Source organism: Oncorhynchus mykiss, chromosome 2 (genome assembly GCF_013265735.2).
Source record: "Oncorhynchus mykiss isolate Arlee chromosome 2, USDA_OmykA_1.1, whole genome shotgun sequence".
Classification (NCBI taxonomy): Eukaryota; Metazoa; Chordata; class Actinopteri; order Salmoniformes; family Salmonidae; genus Oncorhynchus; species Oncorhynchus mykiss.
The window spans coordinates 83,957,263-83,980,042 of record NC_048566.1 but is presented as its reverse complement, the minus strand read 5'-3'; the positions used below and the strand labels follow the sequence as shown (position 1 = coordinate 83,980,042).

General features: G+C 45.6%; 1 protein-coding gene across 5 annotated transcripts in view; it reads right to left on the bottom strand.

The window, feature by feature from the left end:
* Positions 1 to 217: 217 nt before the first annotated feature.
* The window catches only part of LOC110497968 (SLIT-ROBO Rho GTPase-activating protein 1), a 156,243-nt gene continuing 133,680 nt past the window's right edge, over positions 218 to 22,780 (bottom strand). For 2 of the 5 annotated variants that reach the window (XM_036957189.1, XM_036957191.1), the window contains exons 18-22: positions 20,704 to 20,783; positions 15,052 to 15,232; positions 9,252 to 9,389; positions 3,015 to 3,399; positions 218 to 2,094 (exon numbers count right to left, since the gene is read on the bottom strand). In XM_036957189.1, coding sequence (XP_036813084.1) covers positions 1,693 to 2,094; positions 3,015 to 3,399; positions 9,252 to 9,389; positions 15,052 to 15,232; positions 20,704 to 20,783 — 1,186 coding nt within the window. In that variant the 3' untranslated portion in view covers positions 218 to 1,692. Of the gene's footprint in view, positions 2,095 to 2,955; positions 3,400 to 9,251; positions 9,390 to 15,051; positions 15,233 to 20,703; positions 20,784 to 22,780 lie in introns of all 5 variants that reach the window. The other 3 variants (XM_036957190.1, XM_036957192.1, XM_036957193.1) reach the window with 2 other exon arrangements.

Here is a 22,780-nt window from a genome sequence, read left to right as displayed (position 1 = left end):
AAATACATTGGCACCTTTGCACATTTCTTAAATAATTCCCTGTTTCTTCTCAAATAAGTAGAAACTTAAAAAATAAATAAACCGGTCTCCACTCCCTATTGGTTTTTCAACATGGCAGAACCAATTTTATGTTTGTGAACTTAAGTTTACAATTTAAGAAAATAAAGAAAATGTCATGGACAAAATGATTAGCACCCCAGAGCTTGAAGTTGGAGCTTGAAGTTGGAGCTTGAAGTTGGTTACATGGCCTTTGGCCAAGATAACTTCAGATAAATGCTTCTTGGAGCCATCAGTGAGCTTGCTGTACCTTTCAACTTGCAATTTGGCCCACTCTTCTGCAGCAAACTGCTATAATTGTTCAATGTTTGAGGGAGCCCTCCACCAACTGCTGCTTTCAGATTCCTCCATAGGTTATGGATGTGATTCTGATCTGAACTCTTCGCTGGCCACTCCAGAACAGTTCAGCGATTCTTCTTGAACCATTTCAGGGTGCTTTTGACGTGTGTTTTGAAATGTTGTCCTGCTGGAAGACCCACAACCTTAAAGAAAGACACCATTTTTGGACACTGGGTTGAACATTGAACTCCAAAATACCTTGATAATCTGCTGATTTCATGATTCATGATGTCTTGCACACATTCAAGGCCCCAGTACCAGAGGCAGCAAAGCAACCCTACTGCACAAGTACTAGCTCCTGGGTGCCAATCATTTTTCCCAGGCCATTTGTCTTAAGTTTACAAATTTAATTTAGAAAATAAAGTTTATAAAAATAAAATATGTTCTGCAATGTTGAAAATTCAATAACAAAGGTTTTTTCCAATTGCAATTTATTTGAGAAGAAATAGGGAATTATTTAAGAAAAGTGCAAGGGTGCTAATATATTTGGCCAAAACTGTATGTGAGAGTGCATCCTTATGATCACACACATATCTGGACTCTTGCCCTCCCTGCTTCAGTCTCAGCTATAAACATTAGCTACATCCAAACTTCCAACAGCTTTCAAATGGTGGTTTGAAATTTCACTATTGACAGCTTATATTTCTGAGTGGTACTCTAAATCTAAGCATTGTCCATCTAAGTGAGAAGCAAACCTTAGTCAGGTTCAACTGACACGGACTACATTTCCCATAGTTCCCCTGGCTGAGTAGTAAGCAAAACAGAATTGCAACGTGCACTATTTTGTTTCTTTAGCGTTCATTCTTTTGTAGTTCTCTAGTTTTTGTAAACTACCAGTCAAGTTTCTCTAACCTCAAAGGAAGCCTTGTGAATTGTTGTTCTGTATACAGTAATGATCAAGAAGAAAAAGTTGACTTATCTAGCAATGCTAGGCATTTCAGCAGATTCTACAGTATTTTCCACATGGATAGTTAGTCACACTGAAACATGCTCCTTTCCTTGTGGTAGTTCAGTCTGTCTAGCAGACCTGAGAATGTTCCTGTTTTCATTGTTAATAAATGTGGTTAACTTACTGGACACTGGTTAACTTCGACACAAGAAAACACATCTTTCTCACAAAGCAAATTACAACAGAATCATCAATGTCCAGGCAATGGACTGTTCTTATACTGTCTTATACAATATTGTTACTATTATTATCATTTATAGACAATGATAACATATTGCTACTATATGTAGTCAGAGACCCTCTCCCAGTTTCCTGTTGGTCCATGTTCCCATCCCAGAGTTCAAAGTTCACATGGTGCACGACTTGTCTAGGGGGTCTTGGGGAGGGTGTACAGGGGGAGGGTGAGCCGGGCCCGTCTTGGGCAGCACCAGGGGCTTGGGCCTCAGGGCAGGCGGCTTAAGCTGCACCCCCATACGGGGTACCACTACCGGCTTGAAGGTGCTCATGGTGTCGCTGGAAGAGCTGGTGCTGCGGCGCATCGGGGGCCCCCCGGCCTCGCCGGTCTGAGCCCTCAGAAGGATGTTGTGGAGGGGGCTGAGGGACTCGCTGGAGCTGGCTGGGGTGGGACCCCCGGTCGACTGCCTCTGCTCCAGGGTGTCCAGCACAACATCGGGAGCGTGCTTGGCCGAACTCTGCCTCTCCAGCTCACGCAGCTCGTTCAGCGCCGTGTTCATCGTCTCCTCTATGTCCTGCAGGGAGGGAGAGAGAGGCAAATCAAGGGAGGAGAGAAAGAGAAAAGAACAATAGACAAGGGAATACAGTGACATCACACCACCAGCACACATCATACATACAATACATGTATGTGAGCACCGTCAGGATAAAAGTGCTGCTGAAGACTGAAATCCCTGGGTATGTTCCTGACTCAGAATAAGACAGGATGCAGCGATGACAGGACAGTCATCCGAGCATCTCCCAGAGACCGACAACCCAACGGAGAGAGACATCGTCCTCTCTCTGACCCTAAGCTTCCTAATTAGAAGTCTCTCCACGCTGCTTCTCATGCTTTCGCACAATGCACACTGCTACAGCCAAGATGTGCTACATTGTTATCAGAGCTCTGATAAGGTCATTGGGGCCTGTGCCGACAAAGTATTACCATGCAAACACTGACGCTGCTTTGTAATAATGACTTTCTATTTTCTGTTCTGACACGTAGCACCCGGACCAAATGAACAGCTTTTTTAACTGTACGTGACTGTGCGGAACATTATAAAAATAGGTAGTCTCAAAAGCTATTTTACTCAACATCAATGTCCCAGAATCTGTCTCTGAAGCTATTTGATGCTGTAACAGAAACAAACATTGTATTTTTGATATTCTACTAGTACTGACGTTGCCGATAGTAGTTTTTTTAAAGAAAGGTTTGTAGCAATGATCGTGATATGTGGTCGTCTGCTCTCCCCTACTTTAGCTGACTGAATTTATTGTAAGTCACTCTAAATAAGAGCATCTTGATAACTATAAAGGAAAACTAGATTGTGAATGTGTTTGGGAGTATTGTGACAGAGGTGTTCAGTAGTAGCAGAACTCAGAGTAAGCAGACTAACTAGGTTGACAGGGCTGCTGGTGGAGGGAGGTGCGCTCGTCCCGCGGCGCTGGCGCTGACCTGTGCAATGGTCTCCGGATCCAGGGGCTTGCCACCACCATGCGGGTGGGGGTCCTGGAACACGGCTGTGTACTGGCCCGAGCTTGTGGAGCGTCGAATGGGCGGGCTCTCCATCTTCTTCAGTGACTCGTGGCGGCTGATGTTGGTCAGGCTACCGTGGCCTGTTCGGCGCCGGTGCTCGGGGCTGTCCATGGGAAGCTGGCCGTGGTTACGGCCCCGCAGCAGGTCCCGGGGGCTGAAGGAGTGACCCAGAACTGGGGAGCCCATCTCAGGCGTGTGAGCCTGGCCACCGTGGGTCTGCTGGGAGGGGTGCACCATGCAGTTGACATCATTGGGGCGCGCCGGGGGGCGGCGGGAGGGGGGCTCCGTCCTCTTCTTATGCCTGCTGGGATATGGGAGAGGGCAGGAAGAGACAGACAGACACTGAGGTCAAGTCTATGGGTTTTAGCTAAACCTTAGAAATGTTGCAGTGTCTGTAAACAGCCGTGGTAATGTAGTCACACATATTCTTAGTCAGTACGGGGTAATGTACAATGACACAGATTCTTAGTCAGTATGGGGTAATGTACAGTCACACAGATTCTTAGACAGTATGGGGTAATGTACAGTCACACAGATTCTTAGTCAGTATGGGGTAATGTACAGTCACACAGATTCTTAGTCAGTGTGGGGTAATGTACAGTCACACAGATTCTTAGTCAGTATGGGGTAATGTAAAGTCACACAGATTCTTAGTCAGTATGGGGTAATGTACAGTCACACAGATTCTTAGTCAGTATGGGGTAATGTACAGTCACACAGATTCTTAGACAGTATGGGGATATAGACTCTAGACAGAGTTGTTGAAGCCTTCTGTCTGAATGTAGTGTTCAGACATAAACCTATATGTCAGTCCCAAAGTGCTCCTAGTTGCTTGTTCTGAGGCAGGCCTCCAGCTGCAGCACTGCGAGGCTTGCAGGCTGGGTCTTTATCTGAACCTTTAGCCACACAGTGCCATCTTGCCTGCCCCCCTGCCTGCCTGGGATAAGGTTCAGCTGGCTCAGCATTAAATCTGTCCTCCACCTGCTGTCTCAACACACCCTCCTGACTGAACATAGATATACACCTGACCTGCCACACACAGGTGTGCATCCCTTACGCATGGCACGCACACAGAGACCTAGTAGCACACAGGCACACTCACGCACGCAGGCACACATACCATGTGGTTAAAACTCTTAGATTATTGATACCAACAGAATAAGAACAAGTCTTTGATATTAATTACTAGTCTGCAGCTAGGAATTCGGTATCATTGAACGTGAAAACCGACAACTGCCGAAACATCTATTCTATAACAACATAAATGAATGTCACTCTGAACTATCCATTCTAACCACGACAGAGTGAGATAGAGGGCGGACAGACTCTCCAACAGAAACAAACTTTTCAACAGAGATCCCGACGACACACTGAGCATAAATATATATATACTGAAATTGTTCCCGAATGAGTGAGCGTTCATGTGCAAAGGATTAGCATTTCAATTGTTATAATTATCACTCTCTGTCTAACAAGCAGAGTTTAGCCCACACCCCCCTATCATTTCTTTGGAACCATATCTACTTTGTTTGTTTGTTTGTATGATGCATTTCTGTGAGTACATAGTTAGTAAATAAATGATTTTAAGACAATTGATGTATGTATGACTCAATAGTGAAGACTGGGCTTGTGCAGATAACCAACAATTTACGACGTTTGGAATGAGACTAACGTGAGGTAAATAATAATTCAAATTGATCAGATATTAAAATATCTGAAAGTTATATTAGGAAAATTATAACTTTGTAATATGAATATGTTCCTTGGTGCCCAGACTTCCTAGTTAATTACAGTTACATGATGAATCAGTTTAATCGCGTAATAATAATTACAGAGAGTGATTTGATAAATAAGTCTTCAGTTTTAATGATGCCAAAGACACAACAATCACTACTGGGGCTCTGATAAGACCCTGCTCTGCTCTGCATATTTATGAAACCCAGCCTAGCACTTTTTCTGGCCAGGGCCCATTAGGCTCTGTTCAAAAGTAGTTCACTATACTATACATTTGGGACACAGCCCAGGAGACAGCCATAATGTTTCATCCCCCTACCTAATCAGCACCAAATGTGATTGCTGCCAGACAGGCAGCAGTGTCGGAGGATGATATGATAAGAGAAATATATAAAGATATTTAACCATAGAGGAATAACAATTTACGATTGTTCCAGTGGATATACTCTGAGGAAAAAGTTCAGTGAAAGATGGTTATGAGAGGAGATTGTGAGGGGATTAAAGTATTTTGAGGATTTGATAAAGGGTGATGGGGGACTTTTTCATTCACTAACTGTTTTTGTTCGGTCTTTTTTAATTCTTCAATAAACCATTGAGAGATGACAATTTTTGCCTCACCACTAACATAATATCAAACTAATATTCCCTACACAACACCAGGCAGAAACCCTAAATAAATGACTTGTTATGCAACGACACAGAAACTGACAAATAACATCTACTAAAGTGGTTTAACATTTGTCCAAATGGGTATTGTTGCACTGTAGCCTGGTCCCAGATCTGTTTGTGCTGTATAGCCAACTCCTTCAGTCATTAACATGCCACAAGACCATAGTAGTCGGCAAGACAGCACAAACCGATCTGGGACCAAGCTACCTGCACTGTACTTCCTGTCTCATATCCCAAAACCTTTATCTCCATCAAGTTTCATTCATGAGTCATTCAGGGCTCCCGAGTGGCGCAGCGGTCTAAGGCACTGCATCTCAGTGCTAGAGGCATCACTACAGACCCTGGGTTGAATCCCAACCGGCCGTGATTGGGAGTTCCATAGGGTGGCGCACAATTGGGCCAGCGTCGTCCGGGTTTGACCGGGGTAGGCCGTCATTGTAAATAACAATAACAATTCTTAACTGACTTGCCTAGTTAAATAAAGGTTAAATAAACAATAAAAATGAGTCTAGCAGCTATTCATCCTTTAATCATCCTTCCTAGGCGTGTTTCAAGTCTCAGTCTAATTCCTGCCTAACACGGTCTGTCTCAGCCACCATCATTAAGAGTGGCGATTCATCATGGAGCTAAATATGGGACATAATGTGTTTTGATACAGATGGAGGACTGACTGGGGATTTGTGGGGTAAACACGTGGAGGAGTAAACACGTGGAGGAGTAAACACCCCTCCACGTGGAGGAGTAAACACGTGGAGGAGTAAACACCCCTCCACGTGGAGGAGTAAACACGTGGAGGAGTAAACACGTGGAGGGGTAAACACGTAGAGGGGTAAACACGTAGAGGGGTAAACACGTAGAGGGGTAAACACGTAGAGGGGTAAACACGTAGAGGGGTAAACACGTAGAGGGGTAAACACGTAGAGGGGTAAACACGTAGAGGGGTAAACACGTAGAGGGGTAAACACGTAGAGGGGTAAACACGTGGAGGGGTAAACACGTGCATGGACTCTTCATAACCAGTAGGGGGAGTAAGATCACACAACTCAATCTATGGACAGGCTTGCAGAAAGGAAAACAACAGCTACAGTACAATCTACAGACAGTCGTTGGGTACTTACAAACCATATTATAATATGAATCATGACTGCCATGTTTTCCATACTATTGATAATGTCATACAAAAGCAAACCAGATAATACAATAATGTTCTCTGGTTGACTACAATTCTAGGCTGTAATTACTGCTGTTGTATAATAGAAATGCTGTAAATTGGAGTAGAAGGAGAGATATCTAAATAAAGCCAAAGATATGAATGATTCAACAGTGCTGAGCCATGTCTGCATAGAACAGTAGAGAGGGAAATAGAGAGAGAGATGGTGGGAGGGTGGGGAGAGAGGGAGGGAGGGTGGGAAGAGAGGGAGGGAGGGATGGAGGGAGGGAAGAGAGGGAGGTAGGGGTGATAGAGAGGGAGGGATGGAGAGAGGGGTGGTAGAGAGAGGAAGGGGGGTAGAGAGAGAGAGGAAGGGGGGTAGAGAGAGAGAGGAAGGGGGGTAGAGAGAGAGAGGAAGGGGGGTAGAGAGAGAGGAAGGGGGGTAGAGAGAGGGGAAGGGGGGTAGAGAGAGGGGAAGGGGGGTAGAGAGAGGGGAAGGGGGGTAGAGAGAGGGGAAGGGGGGTAGAGAGGGAGGGAGAGGGGGGGTAGAGAGGCAGGGAGGGAGGGAGCAGGGGGTAGAGAGGCAGGAAGGTAGAGAGAGGGAGTAGGGGGGTAGAGAGGGAGGGAGAGGGGAGTAGAGAGGGAGGGGGGTAGAGAGAGGGGAAGGGGTAGAGAGGGGGTAGGGGGGTAGAGAGGGATGGAGAGGGGAGTAGAGAGGGAGAGGGGGTAGAGATTAAGGGAGCAGGGGGTAGAGATTAAGGGAGCAGGGGGTAGAGACAAAGGGAGCAGGGGGTAGAGACAAAGGGAGCAGGGGGTAGAGACAAAGGGAGCAGGGGGTAGAGAGAAAGGGAGCAGGGGGTAGAGAGAAAGGGAGCAGGGGGTAGAGAGAAAGGGAGCAGGGGGTAGAGAAAGGGAGCAGGGGGTAGAGAAAGGGAGCAGGGGGTAGAGAGAAAGGGAGCAGGGGGTAGAGAGAAAGGCAGCAGGGGGTAGAGAAAGGGAGCAGGGGTAGAGAGAAAGCGAGCAGGGGGTAGAGACAAAGGGAGCAGGGGGTAGAGACAAAGGGAGCAGGGGGTAGAGACAAAGGGAGCAGGGGGTAGAGACAAAGGGAGCAGGGGGTAGAGACAAAGGGAGCAGGGGTAGAGACAAAGGGAGCAGGGGGTAGAGAGAAAGGGAGCAGGGGGTAGAGAGAAAGGGAGCAGGGGGTAGAGAGAAAGGGAGCAGGGGGTAGAGAGAAAGGGAGCAGAGGGTAGAGAGAAAGGGAGCAGGGGGTAGAGAGAAAGGGAGCAGGGGGTAGAGAGAAAGGGAGCACGGGGTAGAGAGAAAGGGAGGGAGGGAGCAGGGGGTAGAGAGAAAGGGAGCAGGGGGTAGAGAGAAAGGGAGCAGGGGGTAGAGAGAAAGGGAGGGAGGGAGCAGGTGGTAGAGAGGGAGGGAGCAGGGGTTAGAGAAAGTAGTCCTGGCTCAAGGGGTAGATGGGTGCCAGGGGCAGCAAGATAACAAGGAATGGAACGCATTGCTAGTCAAAAGTATGATTCATTAACATTTCTCCAGCAGAGAGAGAGGTGAAGTGAGCAAGCCTTTCAATAAAACACTAGCTAAACTTACAGGACTGATGCCAGTGACAGATTTCTCAAGGTTGCCTACTCCGTCATACAAATTAGAATGCAGCAATGAACAGAAGAACGAGTGAGAAAATACTGTAGCTCTCCCAGAAGCCTTTATAGTCCCTGCCAAAAAGATATGCCAGGAGTGTGTGTGTGTGTGTGTGTGTGAGTCTGCGCTAGATTGCTCTGAGAATGACAACTATGAAATAACCACTAATGTATTTACACCCTGATGTTGACTGAAGCCAACCATCTGAAAATGGACTTAGATTATCCACTGACTGGGACAACTCATCATCAACGATGATTCTATTGGCCATTAGGCTGAGAGTAGGAGCGCTGACCTAGAATCAGGTCTGCTCTGTCCATATGATTTTTTCTAAAAAAGCTGATACTATATCAGCTCTCCCAGTGTCTTTGTGAATACGGGCCCAGGTTTAGCTGACAGGTTTAGCTGACATTGTGGATGACCCTGCATGTAAGATGACATCTGGTCCTTCTCATGTAGACTGACTAACTCCAGTACTGTCCCTCAGTGTTAGTCATAAGGTACAGGTACACACAACAGTTTTTCCTCTCTTGGAATTCATTCTAGATTCATTTCCATTCCAGAATGTTTAATTTTTTAAATCATTTTTTAGTAGTTGACCACAGAGCACAGTGGACTGGGTGGTGGTAGGGCACCCAGACCCACCCCCTGGCAGCCAGAACCACCCCCTGGCAGCCAGAACCACCCCCTGGCAGCCAGAACCAGAAAACAGGCTATTGGTTTGGCTGTGTTTCATTAGCGAGATACCTGAGAAGATTCCACAGTGAGACGTCAAGGTGTGCTGTTCCAGTAGGCTAGGGTGTGTGTGTCATGCAATGTAAAACAGAAATGCTTGTGTGTTGTTGGACAAGTCCAAGTTGTCCCCCCCATGTTTCAGTACATATTCTTCTGTTTGGTGCTTAAGAAATAATGCCTCACTAGGTAAGGTAGAGGTGAGATGTGGTTGAGCTCACCTGCCAATGTAGGCGTCAGTGATCCTGGTGTCGGTAGGAGAGCTAATGTCTTTTCCTGAACACTTGTCCTCAGCTCCATGGCCGCTGCTGGCCTCACTGTCAGCCTTCTGACTAAGCGTGTCTGAGAAATTATCATCCCTGTGACACACACACACAGACACGCACACATACACGCACACAGACACATACACGCACACAGACACACGCACAGACACATACACATACACGCGCACAGACACGCACACAGACACACACAGACACGCACACATGCACGCACGCGCACACATACAGGAACGCACACAGACACGCACACAGGCACGCACACAGGCACGCACACAGGCACGCACACAGGCACGCACACAGGCACGCAAAAGAAGACAAAAAGACAATCCGGCAAAAGTCCAAGCAAGGTTTTTATGCAACAATAATTTAGAAGAAGTCATCTGATACCACAGTGAATAGTTTATAAGATGAAGTCACCTGATACCACAGTGAATAGTTTATAAGATGAAGTCATCTGATACCACAGTGAATAGTTTATAAGATGAAGTCACCTGATACCACAGTGAATAGTTTATAAGATGAAGTCACCTGATACCACAGTGAATAGTTTATAAGATGAAGTCACCTGATACCACAGTGAATAGTTTATAAGATGAAGTCACCTGATACCACAGTGAATAGTTTATAAGATGAAGTCACCTGATACCACAGTGAATAGTTTATAAGATGAAGTCATCTGATACCACAGTGAATAGTTTATAAGATGAAGTCATCTGATACCACAGTGAATAGTTTATAAGATGAAGTCATCTGATACCACAGTGAATAGTTTATAAGATGAAGTCACCTGATACCACAGTGAATAGTTTATAAGATGAAGTCATCTGATACCACAGTGAATAGTTTATAAGATGAAGTCACCTGATACCACAGTGAATAGTTTAGAAGATGAAGTCATCTGATACCACAGTGAATAGTTTATAAGATGAAGTCATCTGATACCACAGTGAATAGTTTATAAGATGAAGTCACCTGATACCACAGTGAATAGTTTATAAGATGAAGTCATCTGATACCACAGTGAATAGTTTATAGGATGAAGTCATCTGATACCACAGTGAATAGTTTAGAAGATGAAGTCATCTGATACCACAGTGAATAGTTTATAAGATGAAGTCATCTGATACCACAGTGAATAGTTTAGAAGATGAAGTCATCTGATACCACAGTGAATAGCTTATAAGATGAAGTCATCTGATACCACAGTGAATAGTTTAGAAGATGAAGTCATCTGATACCACAGTGAATAGTTCAGTGCATTGAGTTCAGTCAAGCATTCCTAACTAGCCTCTCCTCCAGGCTCTTGTTGACTTATAGGCCTGGATCTATTATCCTTCCATTAGAAGTGGTGTGTCCAGGGCTGCCAGGCAGCATGACCAAAGCCAGCTGTATGGGTTATCTCAGTGGGCTGCGTGCCTGACTGAGCTGAGCGCTAGCTGCATACACTATAGATGGTGACTGATCTTGTCAGGTGGTAGCAATCAGAGCTGCTTAGTAGCCACAGAGCCTGGTGGAGTGGGGAATAATGGACTGGACAATAAACCACACACACCTAGGCTTGCAAAACGCAGGAATATTACCGGTCATATCCTAATGTTACTAGTGAACTACTGGAATTTTTCAGAAAATTCCAGTAACTTTGTTAAATTACCGGGGGTTTGCAATCCTACACACACCACAGATTACCGACCATTTCAAATCCCATCGTACCTTCTCCGCTATGCAATCTGGTTTCAGAGCTGGTAATGGGTGCACCTCAGCCACGCTCAAGGTCCTAAACGATGTCATGACCGCCATCGATAAGAGACAGTACTGTGCAGCCGTCTTCATCGACCTGGCCAAGGCTTTCGACTCTGTCAATCACCACATTCTTATCGGCAGACTCAACAGCCTTGGTTTCTCAAATGATTGCCTCGCCTGGTCAACCAACTACTTCTCTGATAGAGTTCAGTGTTTCAAATCAGAGGGCCTGTTGTCCGGACCACTGGCAGTCTCTATGGGGGTTCTTGGGCCGACTCTCTTCTCTGTATACATCAATGATGTCGCTCTTGCTGCTGGTGATTCTCTGATCCACCTCTACTCAGACAACACCATTCTGTATACTTCTGTCCCTTCTTTTGACACTGTGTTAACTAACCTCCAGACGAGCTTCAATGCCAAACAACTCTCCTTTCATGGCCTCCAACGGCTCTTAAATGCAAGTAAAACTAAATGCATGCTCTTCAACCGATCGCTGCCCGCACCTGCCCGCCCGTCCAGCATCACTACTCTGGACGGTTCTGACTTAGAATTTGTGGACAACTACAAATAGCTAGGTGTCTGGTTAGACTGTAAACTCTCCTTCCATACTCACATTAAGAATCTCCAAACCAAAATTAAATCTAGAATCGGCTTCCGATTTCGCTACAAAGCATCCTTCACTCATGCTGCCAAACATACCCTCGTAAAACTGACCATCCTCGACTTTGGCGATGTCATTTACAAAATAGCCTCCAACACTCTACTCAACAAATTGGATGCAGTCTATCACAGTGTAATCTGTTTTGTCACCAAAGCCCCATATCCTACCCACCGCTGCGACCTGTATGCTCTCGTTGGCTTCCTTCTTCCTTTGGCCGCCTTTCCTTCCAGTTCTCTGCTGCCAATGACTGGAACGAACTGCAAAAATCACTGAAGCTGGAGACTCATCTCTCCCTCACTAGCTTTAAGCACCAGCTGTCAGAGCAGTTCACATATCACTGTACCTGTACATAGCTCATCTGTAGATAGCCCATCCAACTACCTCATCCCCATACTGTATTTATTTATTTATCTTGCTCCTTTGCACCCCAGTATCTCTACTTGCACATTAATCTTCTGCACATCTACAATTCCAGTGTTTTAATTGCTATATTGTAATTACTTTGCCACCATGGCCTATTATTGCCTTACCTCCCTTATCTCACCTCATTTGCACATGCTGCATATGGACTTTTTCTACTGTATTATTGACTGTATGTTTGGTTTTTCCATGTGTAACTCTGTTGTTGTATGTGTCGAACTGCTTTGCTTTATCTTGGCCAGGTCGCAGTTGCAAATGAGATCTTGTTCTCAACTAGCTTACCTGGTTAAATAAAGGTAAAATAAATAAAAAATAAAATGTGCACGTATGCTACGTCCACACAAGAAGGATGACTGAGGCCCAGCAATCTGATACACAATGCTCATTTTACTGTATTTCACCCAAGTGCTTCTATACACGGAGTATACACAACATGAAGAACACCTGCTCTTTCCATGACACAGACTGACCAAGTGAATCCAGGTGAAAGCTAGGATCCCTTATTGATGTCACTTGTTAAATCCACTGGATTGTGAATGTGTGCCATTCAGAGGGTGAATGGGCAAGACAAAATATTGAGGTTCCTTTGAACGCGGTATGGTAGTAGGTGTCAGGCACACCGGTGTCAAGAACTGCAACGCTGCTGGGTTTTTCACTCTCAACAGTTTCCTGTGTGTATTAACATCCAGCCAAATTGACTGTGGGCTTTGGAGTCAACATGGGCCCTGTGGAACGCTTTTGATACCTTGTAGAGTCCATGGCCCGACGAGTTGAGGCTGTACCGAGGGGGGGTATTCAATATTAGGAAGGTGTTCGTAATGTTTGGTAAAGTCAGAGTATGTCACACTGAATTTTTTTAGTAGTGATATCCGCCCATTAGTGCCCGAGTTAGACCAGGAATGCACAATCCCTCCATCAGTGATCAGACTGTCCGCAATAGGCTGAGAGAGGCTGGACCGAGGGCTTGTAGGCCTGGTGTAAGGTCCTCACCAGACATCACCGGCAACAATGTTGCCTATGGGCACAAACCCACCATCGCTGGACCAGACAGGACTGGCAAAAAGTGCTCTTCACTGACGAGTCGTGGTTAGCTCTCACCAGGGGTGATGGTCGGATTTGTGTTTATCGTCGAAGGAATGAGCGTTACACTGAGGCCTGTAACATGGAGCGGGATCAATTTGGAGGTGGAGGGTCCGCCATTGTCTGGGGCGGTGTGTCACAGCATCATCGGACTGAGCTTGTTGTCAATGCAGGCAATCTCAACGCTGTGCGTTACAGGGAAGACATCCTCCTCCCTCATAGGGTACCCTTCCTGCAGGCTCATCCTGACATGACCCTCCAGTATGACAATGCCACCAGCCATACTGCTCGTTCTGTGCATGATTTCCTGCAAGACGGGAATGTCAGTGTTCTGCCATGGCCAGCGAAGAGCCCGGATCTCAATCCCATTGAGCACATCTGGGACCTGTTGGATCAAAGGGTGAGGGCTAGGGCCATTCCCCCCAGAAATGTCCGGGAACTTGCAGGTGCCTTGGTGGAAGAGTGGGGTAACATCTAACCACAAGAACTGGCAAATCTTGTGCAGTACATGAGGAGGAGATGCACTGCAGTACTTAATGCAGCTGGTGGCCACAACAGATACTGACTGTTACTTTTGATTTTGACCCCCCTTTGTTCAGGGACACATTATTCAATTTCTGTTAATCACATGTCTGTGGAACTTGTTCAGTTTAGGTCTCTGTTGAATCTTATGTTCACACAAATATTTACACATGTTAAGTTTGCTGAAAATAAACGCAGTTGACAGTGAGGACGTTTCTTTTTTTGCTGAGTTTATATCCCCTCCACACACAAGTACAGTATGCTTGGCCATGCTTCAGGACACCTGGCTGTAAATTCTCAGGGTCATTCCTTTAACTAAGAAAACAGCCATCAGCCCCGGCACCTCCCCCAGTGAATTATTGATACAGGCACATGTAGGGACAGCTGGTAAAGGACCTACAACACTAACGGAGGGGGAGAGCTTTAAACATGCATTTCTCTGGCTAGCTACTAAACAATGTCTCTCTCACCCTCTTAATGAGGGTGTAGCTCCACCCCATTAGGCATGGATCATTGCCTGGGCAGGGAGGCGGTTGCCAGTGTGAAGGGGCGCTTGGGGTTTGTCGGGGGGGGGGCTTGATAGAGGGCAGAAGGGGTAATTAAGGACCCCTAGAGAAAATGTGGTTCATCATAGAGTGGGTAGGACAGACAGAGGCCCCCAGCCTGCAGCCCAGGACCCTGCTTCACACAGCCCCAGAGCCTTGGCTCCTCAGAGTCATTGTTAGTTAGAAAAAGCCGTGATTAATTCAGAGGAAGAACATTAAAGATGGACAGATGTCATCACTTTCACTTTGAAAAGGAACCCCAAATGGGATTAAGGGAGGGTGGATCTTCTCTGTTAAGAGGGAAAATAAAATGCTAGATACAGTGTGAATGAGTGGCTGATTGGTCAGTTACGTGAGTGAGCAATAGATTGAACAGGACGCAAGTTGTAATGAGGAATCCTCTTCAAGGAAGTGGAACAAATTTACTGCATACAACAGTCTTATGTATTGTTAAGGGAGTTGTGGTCTAGACTTCAAGGATGAGGACATATTGTGCAAGTACCATTATTGGAGAGCAACTACAAATCCTGCCCCACTAACGAATCCTGTGCAAAACCACCTGTAGAGTCTTTAAAAATCATTGATTTAATTCAACATATTAATTCAACATATTGTTATGTCTCCAGATGTATTTATATTACCTGTCCACCTGTCCATATTACCTGTCCATATTCTTATTCCTGTCCAAATGGAATAAGAATATGTAGATAATAAATGTGCCAGTGTCTCCTCTAGAAGCTGTGTGTGTGTCTATGGGCTGCATACTCACATGTCCTGCACCACGATGTACTGGTGAGGTACCAAGCCGTCAATGCCGTTGTGCCGTCCCTCCCACCAGTCGTCCGATGCCCGCTGGTACAGCAGCAGGGAGGCACCCTTCTTGAAGCACAGCTCTCGGGCAGAACGCCCCACGTAGTCAAACTTGGCAATTGCTTCGATGGGCTCGCCCTCTGCAGAAGAAAACGAGGAACACAGTCAGGTATGTCAAACTAAAGGCTGATAAAGTACATGAAGGAATCCATTTTTCTTTTAGCAGAGTGGTGTCAGAGTATAAACATTTCTGGCAATTATATGTCACGATTATGTCTGTCTGAATGATGTCACAAATGGGTCTGGTATTATTGATCTGAGATTGAAAGCAGCAGCAGTCAGTCTAGTTTAGTTAGTGTCAATAACAACCGAGCTACACACATACAATAGAACACCCTGGACAACAGGCCCTGAAGGCCCTGAACAGGGATGATTATAGCTCTTAGTGAAAGGAGATCTATACTGCTCAGTACACAGTAAGTTAGCCAGAGTATGGACTTCTGCTGAGGTTAGACTACGACAAGCTGTCACAAAGACCTATGGAGATTCTGCATGGGATGTCTGAGTGAGGACAGTGTTTATAAGGTAAACCCAATACAAACACTGTCATCTGCTTTTTGTTGCGAGTGTCTGTGTTGGGAGTACATTACCACACCACATATTATTTAAAATGTTGTTAGAAACCTTTATCACATAGTGCGATACTGACTGTGTTACAAGGGGCTAAGACATACCTGTAACTGCTGACATGTGAGCTAAAAACATCAAGGAACAGTCATATGGGCCCTTTCCTCTTAGGTGGTGCCAGCCATGACTCCCGACCAATGGCGATACAGCAATCGTCAATGGGTAGTTTCCTCCCACCCCCAACCCCATCCACCCCCAAGAACATCCAACCACTAGAATTCCTCAAGTCAGACAGGGGGTCCGTGCCTTTCCCTGCTGCTCCTCCCCACAGCAAGGCTTCCTCGATAAGAGGTATCAGTGGAGAAGCACCACAGAGCTCAGATAGCAGGAAACCAGAGCAGGATGTGTGAAAAGCCACCATGACATTCTTTTCACAGAAACAACTCAGTGAGATTCCCTGATGAACATCCTGGTGAGAGGAGCAGTGGAGAGGACAGTGATTCCAAGATAACATGTATCCTGGTTCTCTTGTTTTTTCTCCCTCTCCCCCCTCTCTGCCGTGGGGAATGACAGGGGTGTTGTGGAGTCAATGAGACATGACAGACAGGAATTTGATCTCTGATTTCATTTTAATTTTATAGTGCGCAAGCTCATAGACAAGGACACTCATAGCAGTGTGTGCACACAAAAATTGCTGGACAGAAAAAGTAAGAGGTTCTGATATAACAGCAGTGCAATGTAGGATGCCGTTACACCCAAGTGGACTAGTCCCATGACTCGCTCTGCTCATGCATGTGAATAGGGATCACCACCTTGGAGTGAGATACGGCAACAATCGATAAAGTGAGAGGCAGAAAAGCAGCAGCTAGTCAGGCCCCAATGAATTCTCTCTCGCTCGCTCTGAAAATAAATCTAAGATCCTGCTTATCTGCTACAGGACATGATGAGCAGAGACAGATTTGGGGGGGGTCATAGGGGAAGAGAAATGACATGTTCAGTGTTTACTGAACTGGGTAAAGAGAATGCACTACTCCAACACCCTATAGTGTTTAATCAGCAGAGGGAAGGAACATCAATGTATTGACAGAGCGAGAGAAATGGGCATCTAAAAAAAGGACACTGTTACGCTACGATGTCACGCTACGATGTTACGCTACGATGTCACGCTACGATGTTACGCTACGATGTTACGCTACGATGTCACGCTACGATGTCACGCTACGATGTCACGCTACGATGTTACGCTACGATGTCACGCTACGATGTCACGCTACGATGTCACGCTACGATGTTACGCTACGATGTCACGCTACGATGTCACGCTACGATGTCATGCTACGATGTTACGCTACGATGTTACGCATGTCATTGCCTGTTGTTACAGGAGTTGACGGAATGCAGGTCGTTAAAATTGAGTACTGTCTGTAGCATGTGAAAGAATTAAGGCACACTCGGAAGTTCCAACCATTTTCCCCCATGTGATGCATGTGTTTCCTATCTCTCTCACACACACACACAAGTTCTGTAAATGTGGCTTCTCCAGTTCATCCATAATGGGAGTAAATGGGCTTTAACACACCAGGAGGGCCGAGGAGAGGGCTTGGCCTTATTGGCTGGTTACAAAAGGTGGATGATGCTAACAAAGACATTGAAGCCCTGAAGACAACTAGGATCGAACATTGACGTCATACAGCAAAATTCTAAATCTGAGTAAGATCCTAAGTATTTTCAACCACTAACTGAGGACAATAGGTCTGAATGTGCTTCAAGAGCCCACAGGGAACGGCAATAACATCAGGGTCAGAAAGACTTTCCGCTCAACCCTAACAGGGTGATAATATTTGGACCAATACCATGGTAGCCCGAGTTAGGTTCATATGGTTGATTAGGCCTGCTTGTCCATAATTAATTGCTTTGCAATGGATAACTACATGCTCTAGGCTGTACCATCAGGTGCCATTCATTAGGAAAAATAGTTTTTCTTATTGGACATGTCCAAGCAGTCAGTCCCTCCCCCGTTTCATAGATTTTTCTTCCATTTGGTGCCGAATAATCACGCCTCAGGTGTCTTCATTAGTTAGAATGGACATACATGTGTCTGACTCTGTAAGAGGGTGTGCTAGCAAAGCTATGTAATGAGACGTGATGGTTTACATTTCCATCCTGGAGCTCATGTATAAATGATGTTTAAAGACTGATGGTGAATGATGAAAAGGACAATCTAAAAACACTTTCAGACCTAAAGGGAAAGGAGATGGGATTGTGCCTGTTATTATGATTAGGCTACTAATGTGTGTTTTCATTATTACTATGGAACCGGGTTGGGCTCCGTTGTAGACTAGACAATGTGGACGGCTACAACACAACTTTGAAAGTTTTTGTAAAGTTTTTTGTTACGTAGTTGTACAGCATTTTTGTAAAATGTTTGTTACGTACAGTGCCTTCAGAAAGAATTCATACCCCTTGACTTATTTCACATTTTGTTGTATAACATGTAAACATGAAATATATAGATTTTTCTCTCACCCATATACACATAATACTCCACAATGATAAAGTCCTTCTGGGTAAGTCTCTAAGTGCTTTGCACACTTGGATCGTACAATATTTGCACATTCTTTTAAAAATTATTCAGGCTCTGTCAAGTTGGTTGTTGATCATTGCTAGACAGCCATTTTCAAGTCTTGCCATAGATTTTCAAGTCGCTTTAAGTCAAAACTGTGACTAAGCCACTCAGGAACATTCAATGTCGTCCTGGTAAGCAATGCAGTGTCTACACTGGTTCAGTGTATATTTGGCCTTGTGTTTTAGGTTATTAGGGCGGCAGGTAACCTAGTGGTTAGAGCGTTGGACTAGTAACCGAAAGGTTGCAAGATCGAATTCCCGAGCTGACAAGGGAAAAATGTGTCGTTATGCCCCTGAACAAGGCAGTTAACACACTGTTCTTAGGCCGTCATTGAAAATAAGCATTTGTTCTTAAGTTCTTAACTGACTTGCCTAGTTAAATAAAGGTAAAATAAAAATTGTCCTGCTGAAAGGTCAATTTGTCTCCCAGTGTCTGTTGGAAAGCAGACTGAACCAGGTTTTCCTCTACAATTTTGCCTGTGCTTAGCTCTATTCCATTTATTTTCATCCTAAAAACAACTCCCTAGTCCATGCCGATGACAAGCATGCCCGTAACATGATGCAACCACCACCATGCTTGAAAATATGAAGAATAGTACTGTGTTGGATTTGCCCCAAACCTAAGGCTTTGTATTCAGGACATAAAGTACATTTCTTTGCCACATTCTTTGCAGTTTTACTTTAATGCATTATTGAAAACAAGATACATGTTTAGGAATATATTTATTCTCTACAAAATGTCTAAAGGCACTTTAGCTGTACAGCGTTTTTGTAATGTTTCCCTGAGAAACAACCAGTTTCTGTCCTATTCAGCCAACCTGACCCCTCTGTAGCCCACGGAGGAGGTGAGTCAGTGTATTTGATTTGGAACAGACCAACTCCATCGCACCCCCCTCGTCTGAGACCGGGTCCAACAGACCAGATGGAAGAGCAGACGTCTCAACTCAACACTTTTTACTTAGTTTTAGAAGTATATAGTTCCCTGGCCTGCAGTGCAGTGTCTCTGAGGCTGGTGTGAGTGAGGCCTATCACATTAACACACGCTGAAGTCGTTTAAAAGCATAGACAATACAGATGGTATTATAGACATAATCATTCATCATCATCACTCCCCATTCATATTTGGAGTTCAAAATAATTCCCCAAAAGTATTTATATGCTGGGTATATTTGAGTGACCAACCCATAGGATTAGGGCTCATTCAAATACTATCGGCTAACCCCAAAACTTAAAGCTCCCTCATCACATTACCCGAGGGGGTCCGGAGGGATGCAGAAGAGCCCACCAGGGATCTGGGGGGGAGGTGCTGCCATCACTGTGTGGCCCAGGTCCCATGGGGTGTTGGCGATACAGCAGGAATTAGAATATGAATAGATGCCCACGTCTCTGGAGCCCAGTTCCCTGCCCCTCCAAGGTCATTCCATTTAGCAAGGCAGGATTATCCACACAGGCCAGTGGGCTCTTGGTTTAACCCTCACTAGACCACAGCACAGACACTGGAGAAAGTCTGGATTTAACCCTCACTAGACCACAGCACAGACACTGGAGAAAGTCTGGATTTAACCCTCACTAGACCACAGCACAGACACCGGGGAAAGTCTGGATTTAACCCTCACTAGACCTCAGCACAGACACCGGGGAAAGTCTGGATTTAACCCTCACTAGACCACAGCACAGACACTAGAGAAAGTCTGGATTTAACCCTCACTAGACCACAGCACAGACACCGGGGAAAGTCTGGATTTAACCCTCACTAGACCACAGCACAGACACTAGAGAAAGTCTGGATTTAACCCTCACTAGACCACAGCACAGACACTGGAGAAAGTCTGGATTTAACCCTCACTAGACCACAGCACAGACACTAGAGAAAGTCTGGATTTAACCCTCACTAGACCACAGCACAGACACTGGAGAAAGTCTGGATTTAACCCTCACTAGACCACAGCACAGACACCGGGGAAAGTCTGGATTTAACCCTCACAGACACTAGAGAAAGTCTGGATTTAACCCTCACTAGACCACAGCACAGACACTAGGGAAAGTCTGGATTTAACCCTCGCTAGACCACAGCACAGACACCGGGGAAAGTCTGGATTTAACCCTCACTAGACCTCAGCACAGACACCGGGGAAAGTCTGGATTTAACCCTCGCTAGACCACAGCACAGACACCGGGGAAAGTCTGGATTTAACCCTCACTAGACCACAGCACAGACACTAGAGAAAGTCTGGATTTAACCCTCACTAGACCACAGCACAGACACTGGGGAAAGAAAGTATGCTTTTCCCATGACGTTCACATCTGGTATGTCATAACATCATAGGGTTACAAGGGTGCCTGGTTGAAGGGTACTCACCATCCTCACTGGTATGCGTCTCAGTGCCTCCCTCATTGTCCACCTCCTCTATGGCCCCATGCTCACTGTAGGGACTCTCACTGTGGGGGGAGAGAAGGTCAGAGGTCAGGGTTAGGGGTCTGAGATTATAGGTTGACGTCAGGCTACCATGGATACAATTGTACCCGCTACTCAATTTCATCCATCCTCAGCGTGTATCTTGTTTAAAGTGGATTCCCCTATTTGCCTCCTTTCCTTCTTTGGCAATGATGTGACACTACTGGACTGGTGAAAGCAAATACCTGGTAGTAGTATGCACTCACATAGATATAATCTATCAAAGACTTTTAGTGTAGATCAGGGGTGTCAAACTCATTTATCCCCACAGCCTGCATTCAGTCGTCACCGAGGTCTGGAGGGCCGCTGTTAAAGGGGGCTGAACGCAATGATTCCGCATGTGTTTTTCTATTGCTCATTAAGAAAAACAAGATTTGGGTCTTGGGGGGTGTGGTTCGATGTGGGTGTGCTATGTTTGCATATCTTACCCTGGCAGTTACTGTCTTTTGTCCCTCCTGAGTCACGGTAGCAACAACCTAGCCACTACCACTTCCTCAAAATATAAATCAATAAATCTGTAATTCATTTTGACTTCATTGCAGAGCAGGTCTTAGTTGTGCAATTGTACATCAGGTATTTACACTACAAAAGTCAGTGAACTGCAGACAGAATAAAGTCAGCTGCTGCTGGCTGCAGTCAGGACTGATTTCTGAGAACAAGTTCATCATCAGCAAGCTGTTAAACTAAAATCACTACTAGCTAGCTGGCTAAGTTCCATCTTTGTGTTTGTTAATTAAGCTAGCTAGTTGTAGCTAGCAGGCAGGCCACATTAGCTAAATCAGCTTATCAAGTCACTGTTGGTTGGCAACGTGTCTTCTTCGGTGCCGTTTTGTTTTTACAACTTTCTCACTATCTGTTACCAGAGTGTGCACCTGTCTGGCAGTGTTTCATAGCAAATCATGTTACAAAACAGGTTGCGGCAGGACAAAAGATGCTTGCGAATGGGTTTCAAGTGTACATGATGTCAGTTGTCATTTTGACCAAACGAGTTGCAGACTGGAGTGATCCCTATCAAACACAGGAAGTGGTCCCACTCAGGAAGTGGCCCCTGCATAAAGGGCTTAGGGACCAAATAACATTGCCCACGTAGCCTAGTGGTTAGAGCGTTGGACTAGTAACCTGAAGGTTGCAAGTTCAAACACCCGAGCTGACAAGGTACAAATCTGTCGTTCTGCCCCTGAACAGTTCCTAGGCCGTCATTGAAAATAAGAATTTGTTCTTAACTGACTTGCCTAGTTTAAATAAAGGTTAAAAAAATTGTCTTAAGTAAACAAGTCTGAGTCCGAGCTCCTGTGTAATGGACAAGTCTGTCTCACTGACTTGACTTTAGATATTTTGAGATGCACCTACAGCCACATTGAGAGGCATCCACCGACTATTGGCAGCCACCGACTACCAAATAGAGGGCATCATCAGTATTCCCATGACACAGGCTAGGTGCTGTTTATCGGTTTTCAGATGTCCCTGGCATTAATGTCCCTTACATCTTCCACAGATCTCCTCCGACTGGCACTTAGCGCCGCTTCCCAGGGTAACACACCACAGCCACCCGCCTCAGTACAGCGATGAGGGGGGGGGGGGGGGGGGGGGAGATGGAGAGACGACAACAAATCTTCTAGGTTTGATGTGGCTCGGTCAGGGATGGTGTCCTGATGGCTGTGACAGGTGATTATCTCTGGCAGAGCAAAGGCTTACGCTCTGCCAAGGAACAGAGAGAGAGACGTGCTCTTCAGAGGAGGAGACAGGCTCTCCTCACAGCTGTGGAGCCATCCTGCCAAACTTTACTTTAGTCTGTTAATGTAATTCTATGTGATGCACTTTAGGTTATAATTAGTGTTTCCTTCCCAATTGTGATCGCTTCGGTCCATCTCACCTCATCAAGGACAATATCTAAAGCATAGGAGTTGGCAAGACAGCACAAACAGATCTGGGACCAGGCTAGTGCTCTTCAGGGGAAGAGAACGATAACGTCTCCCTAGTC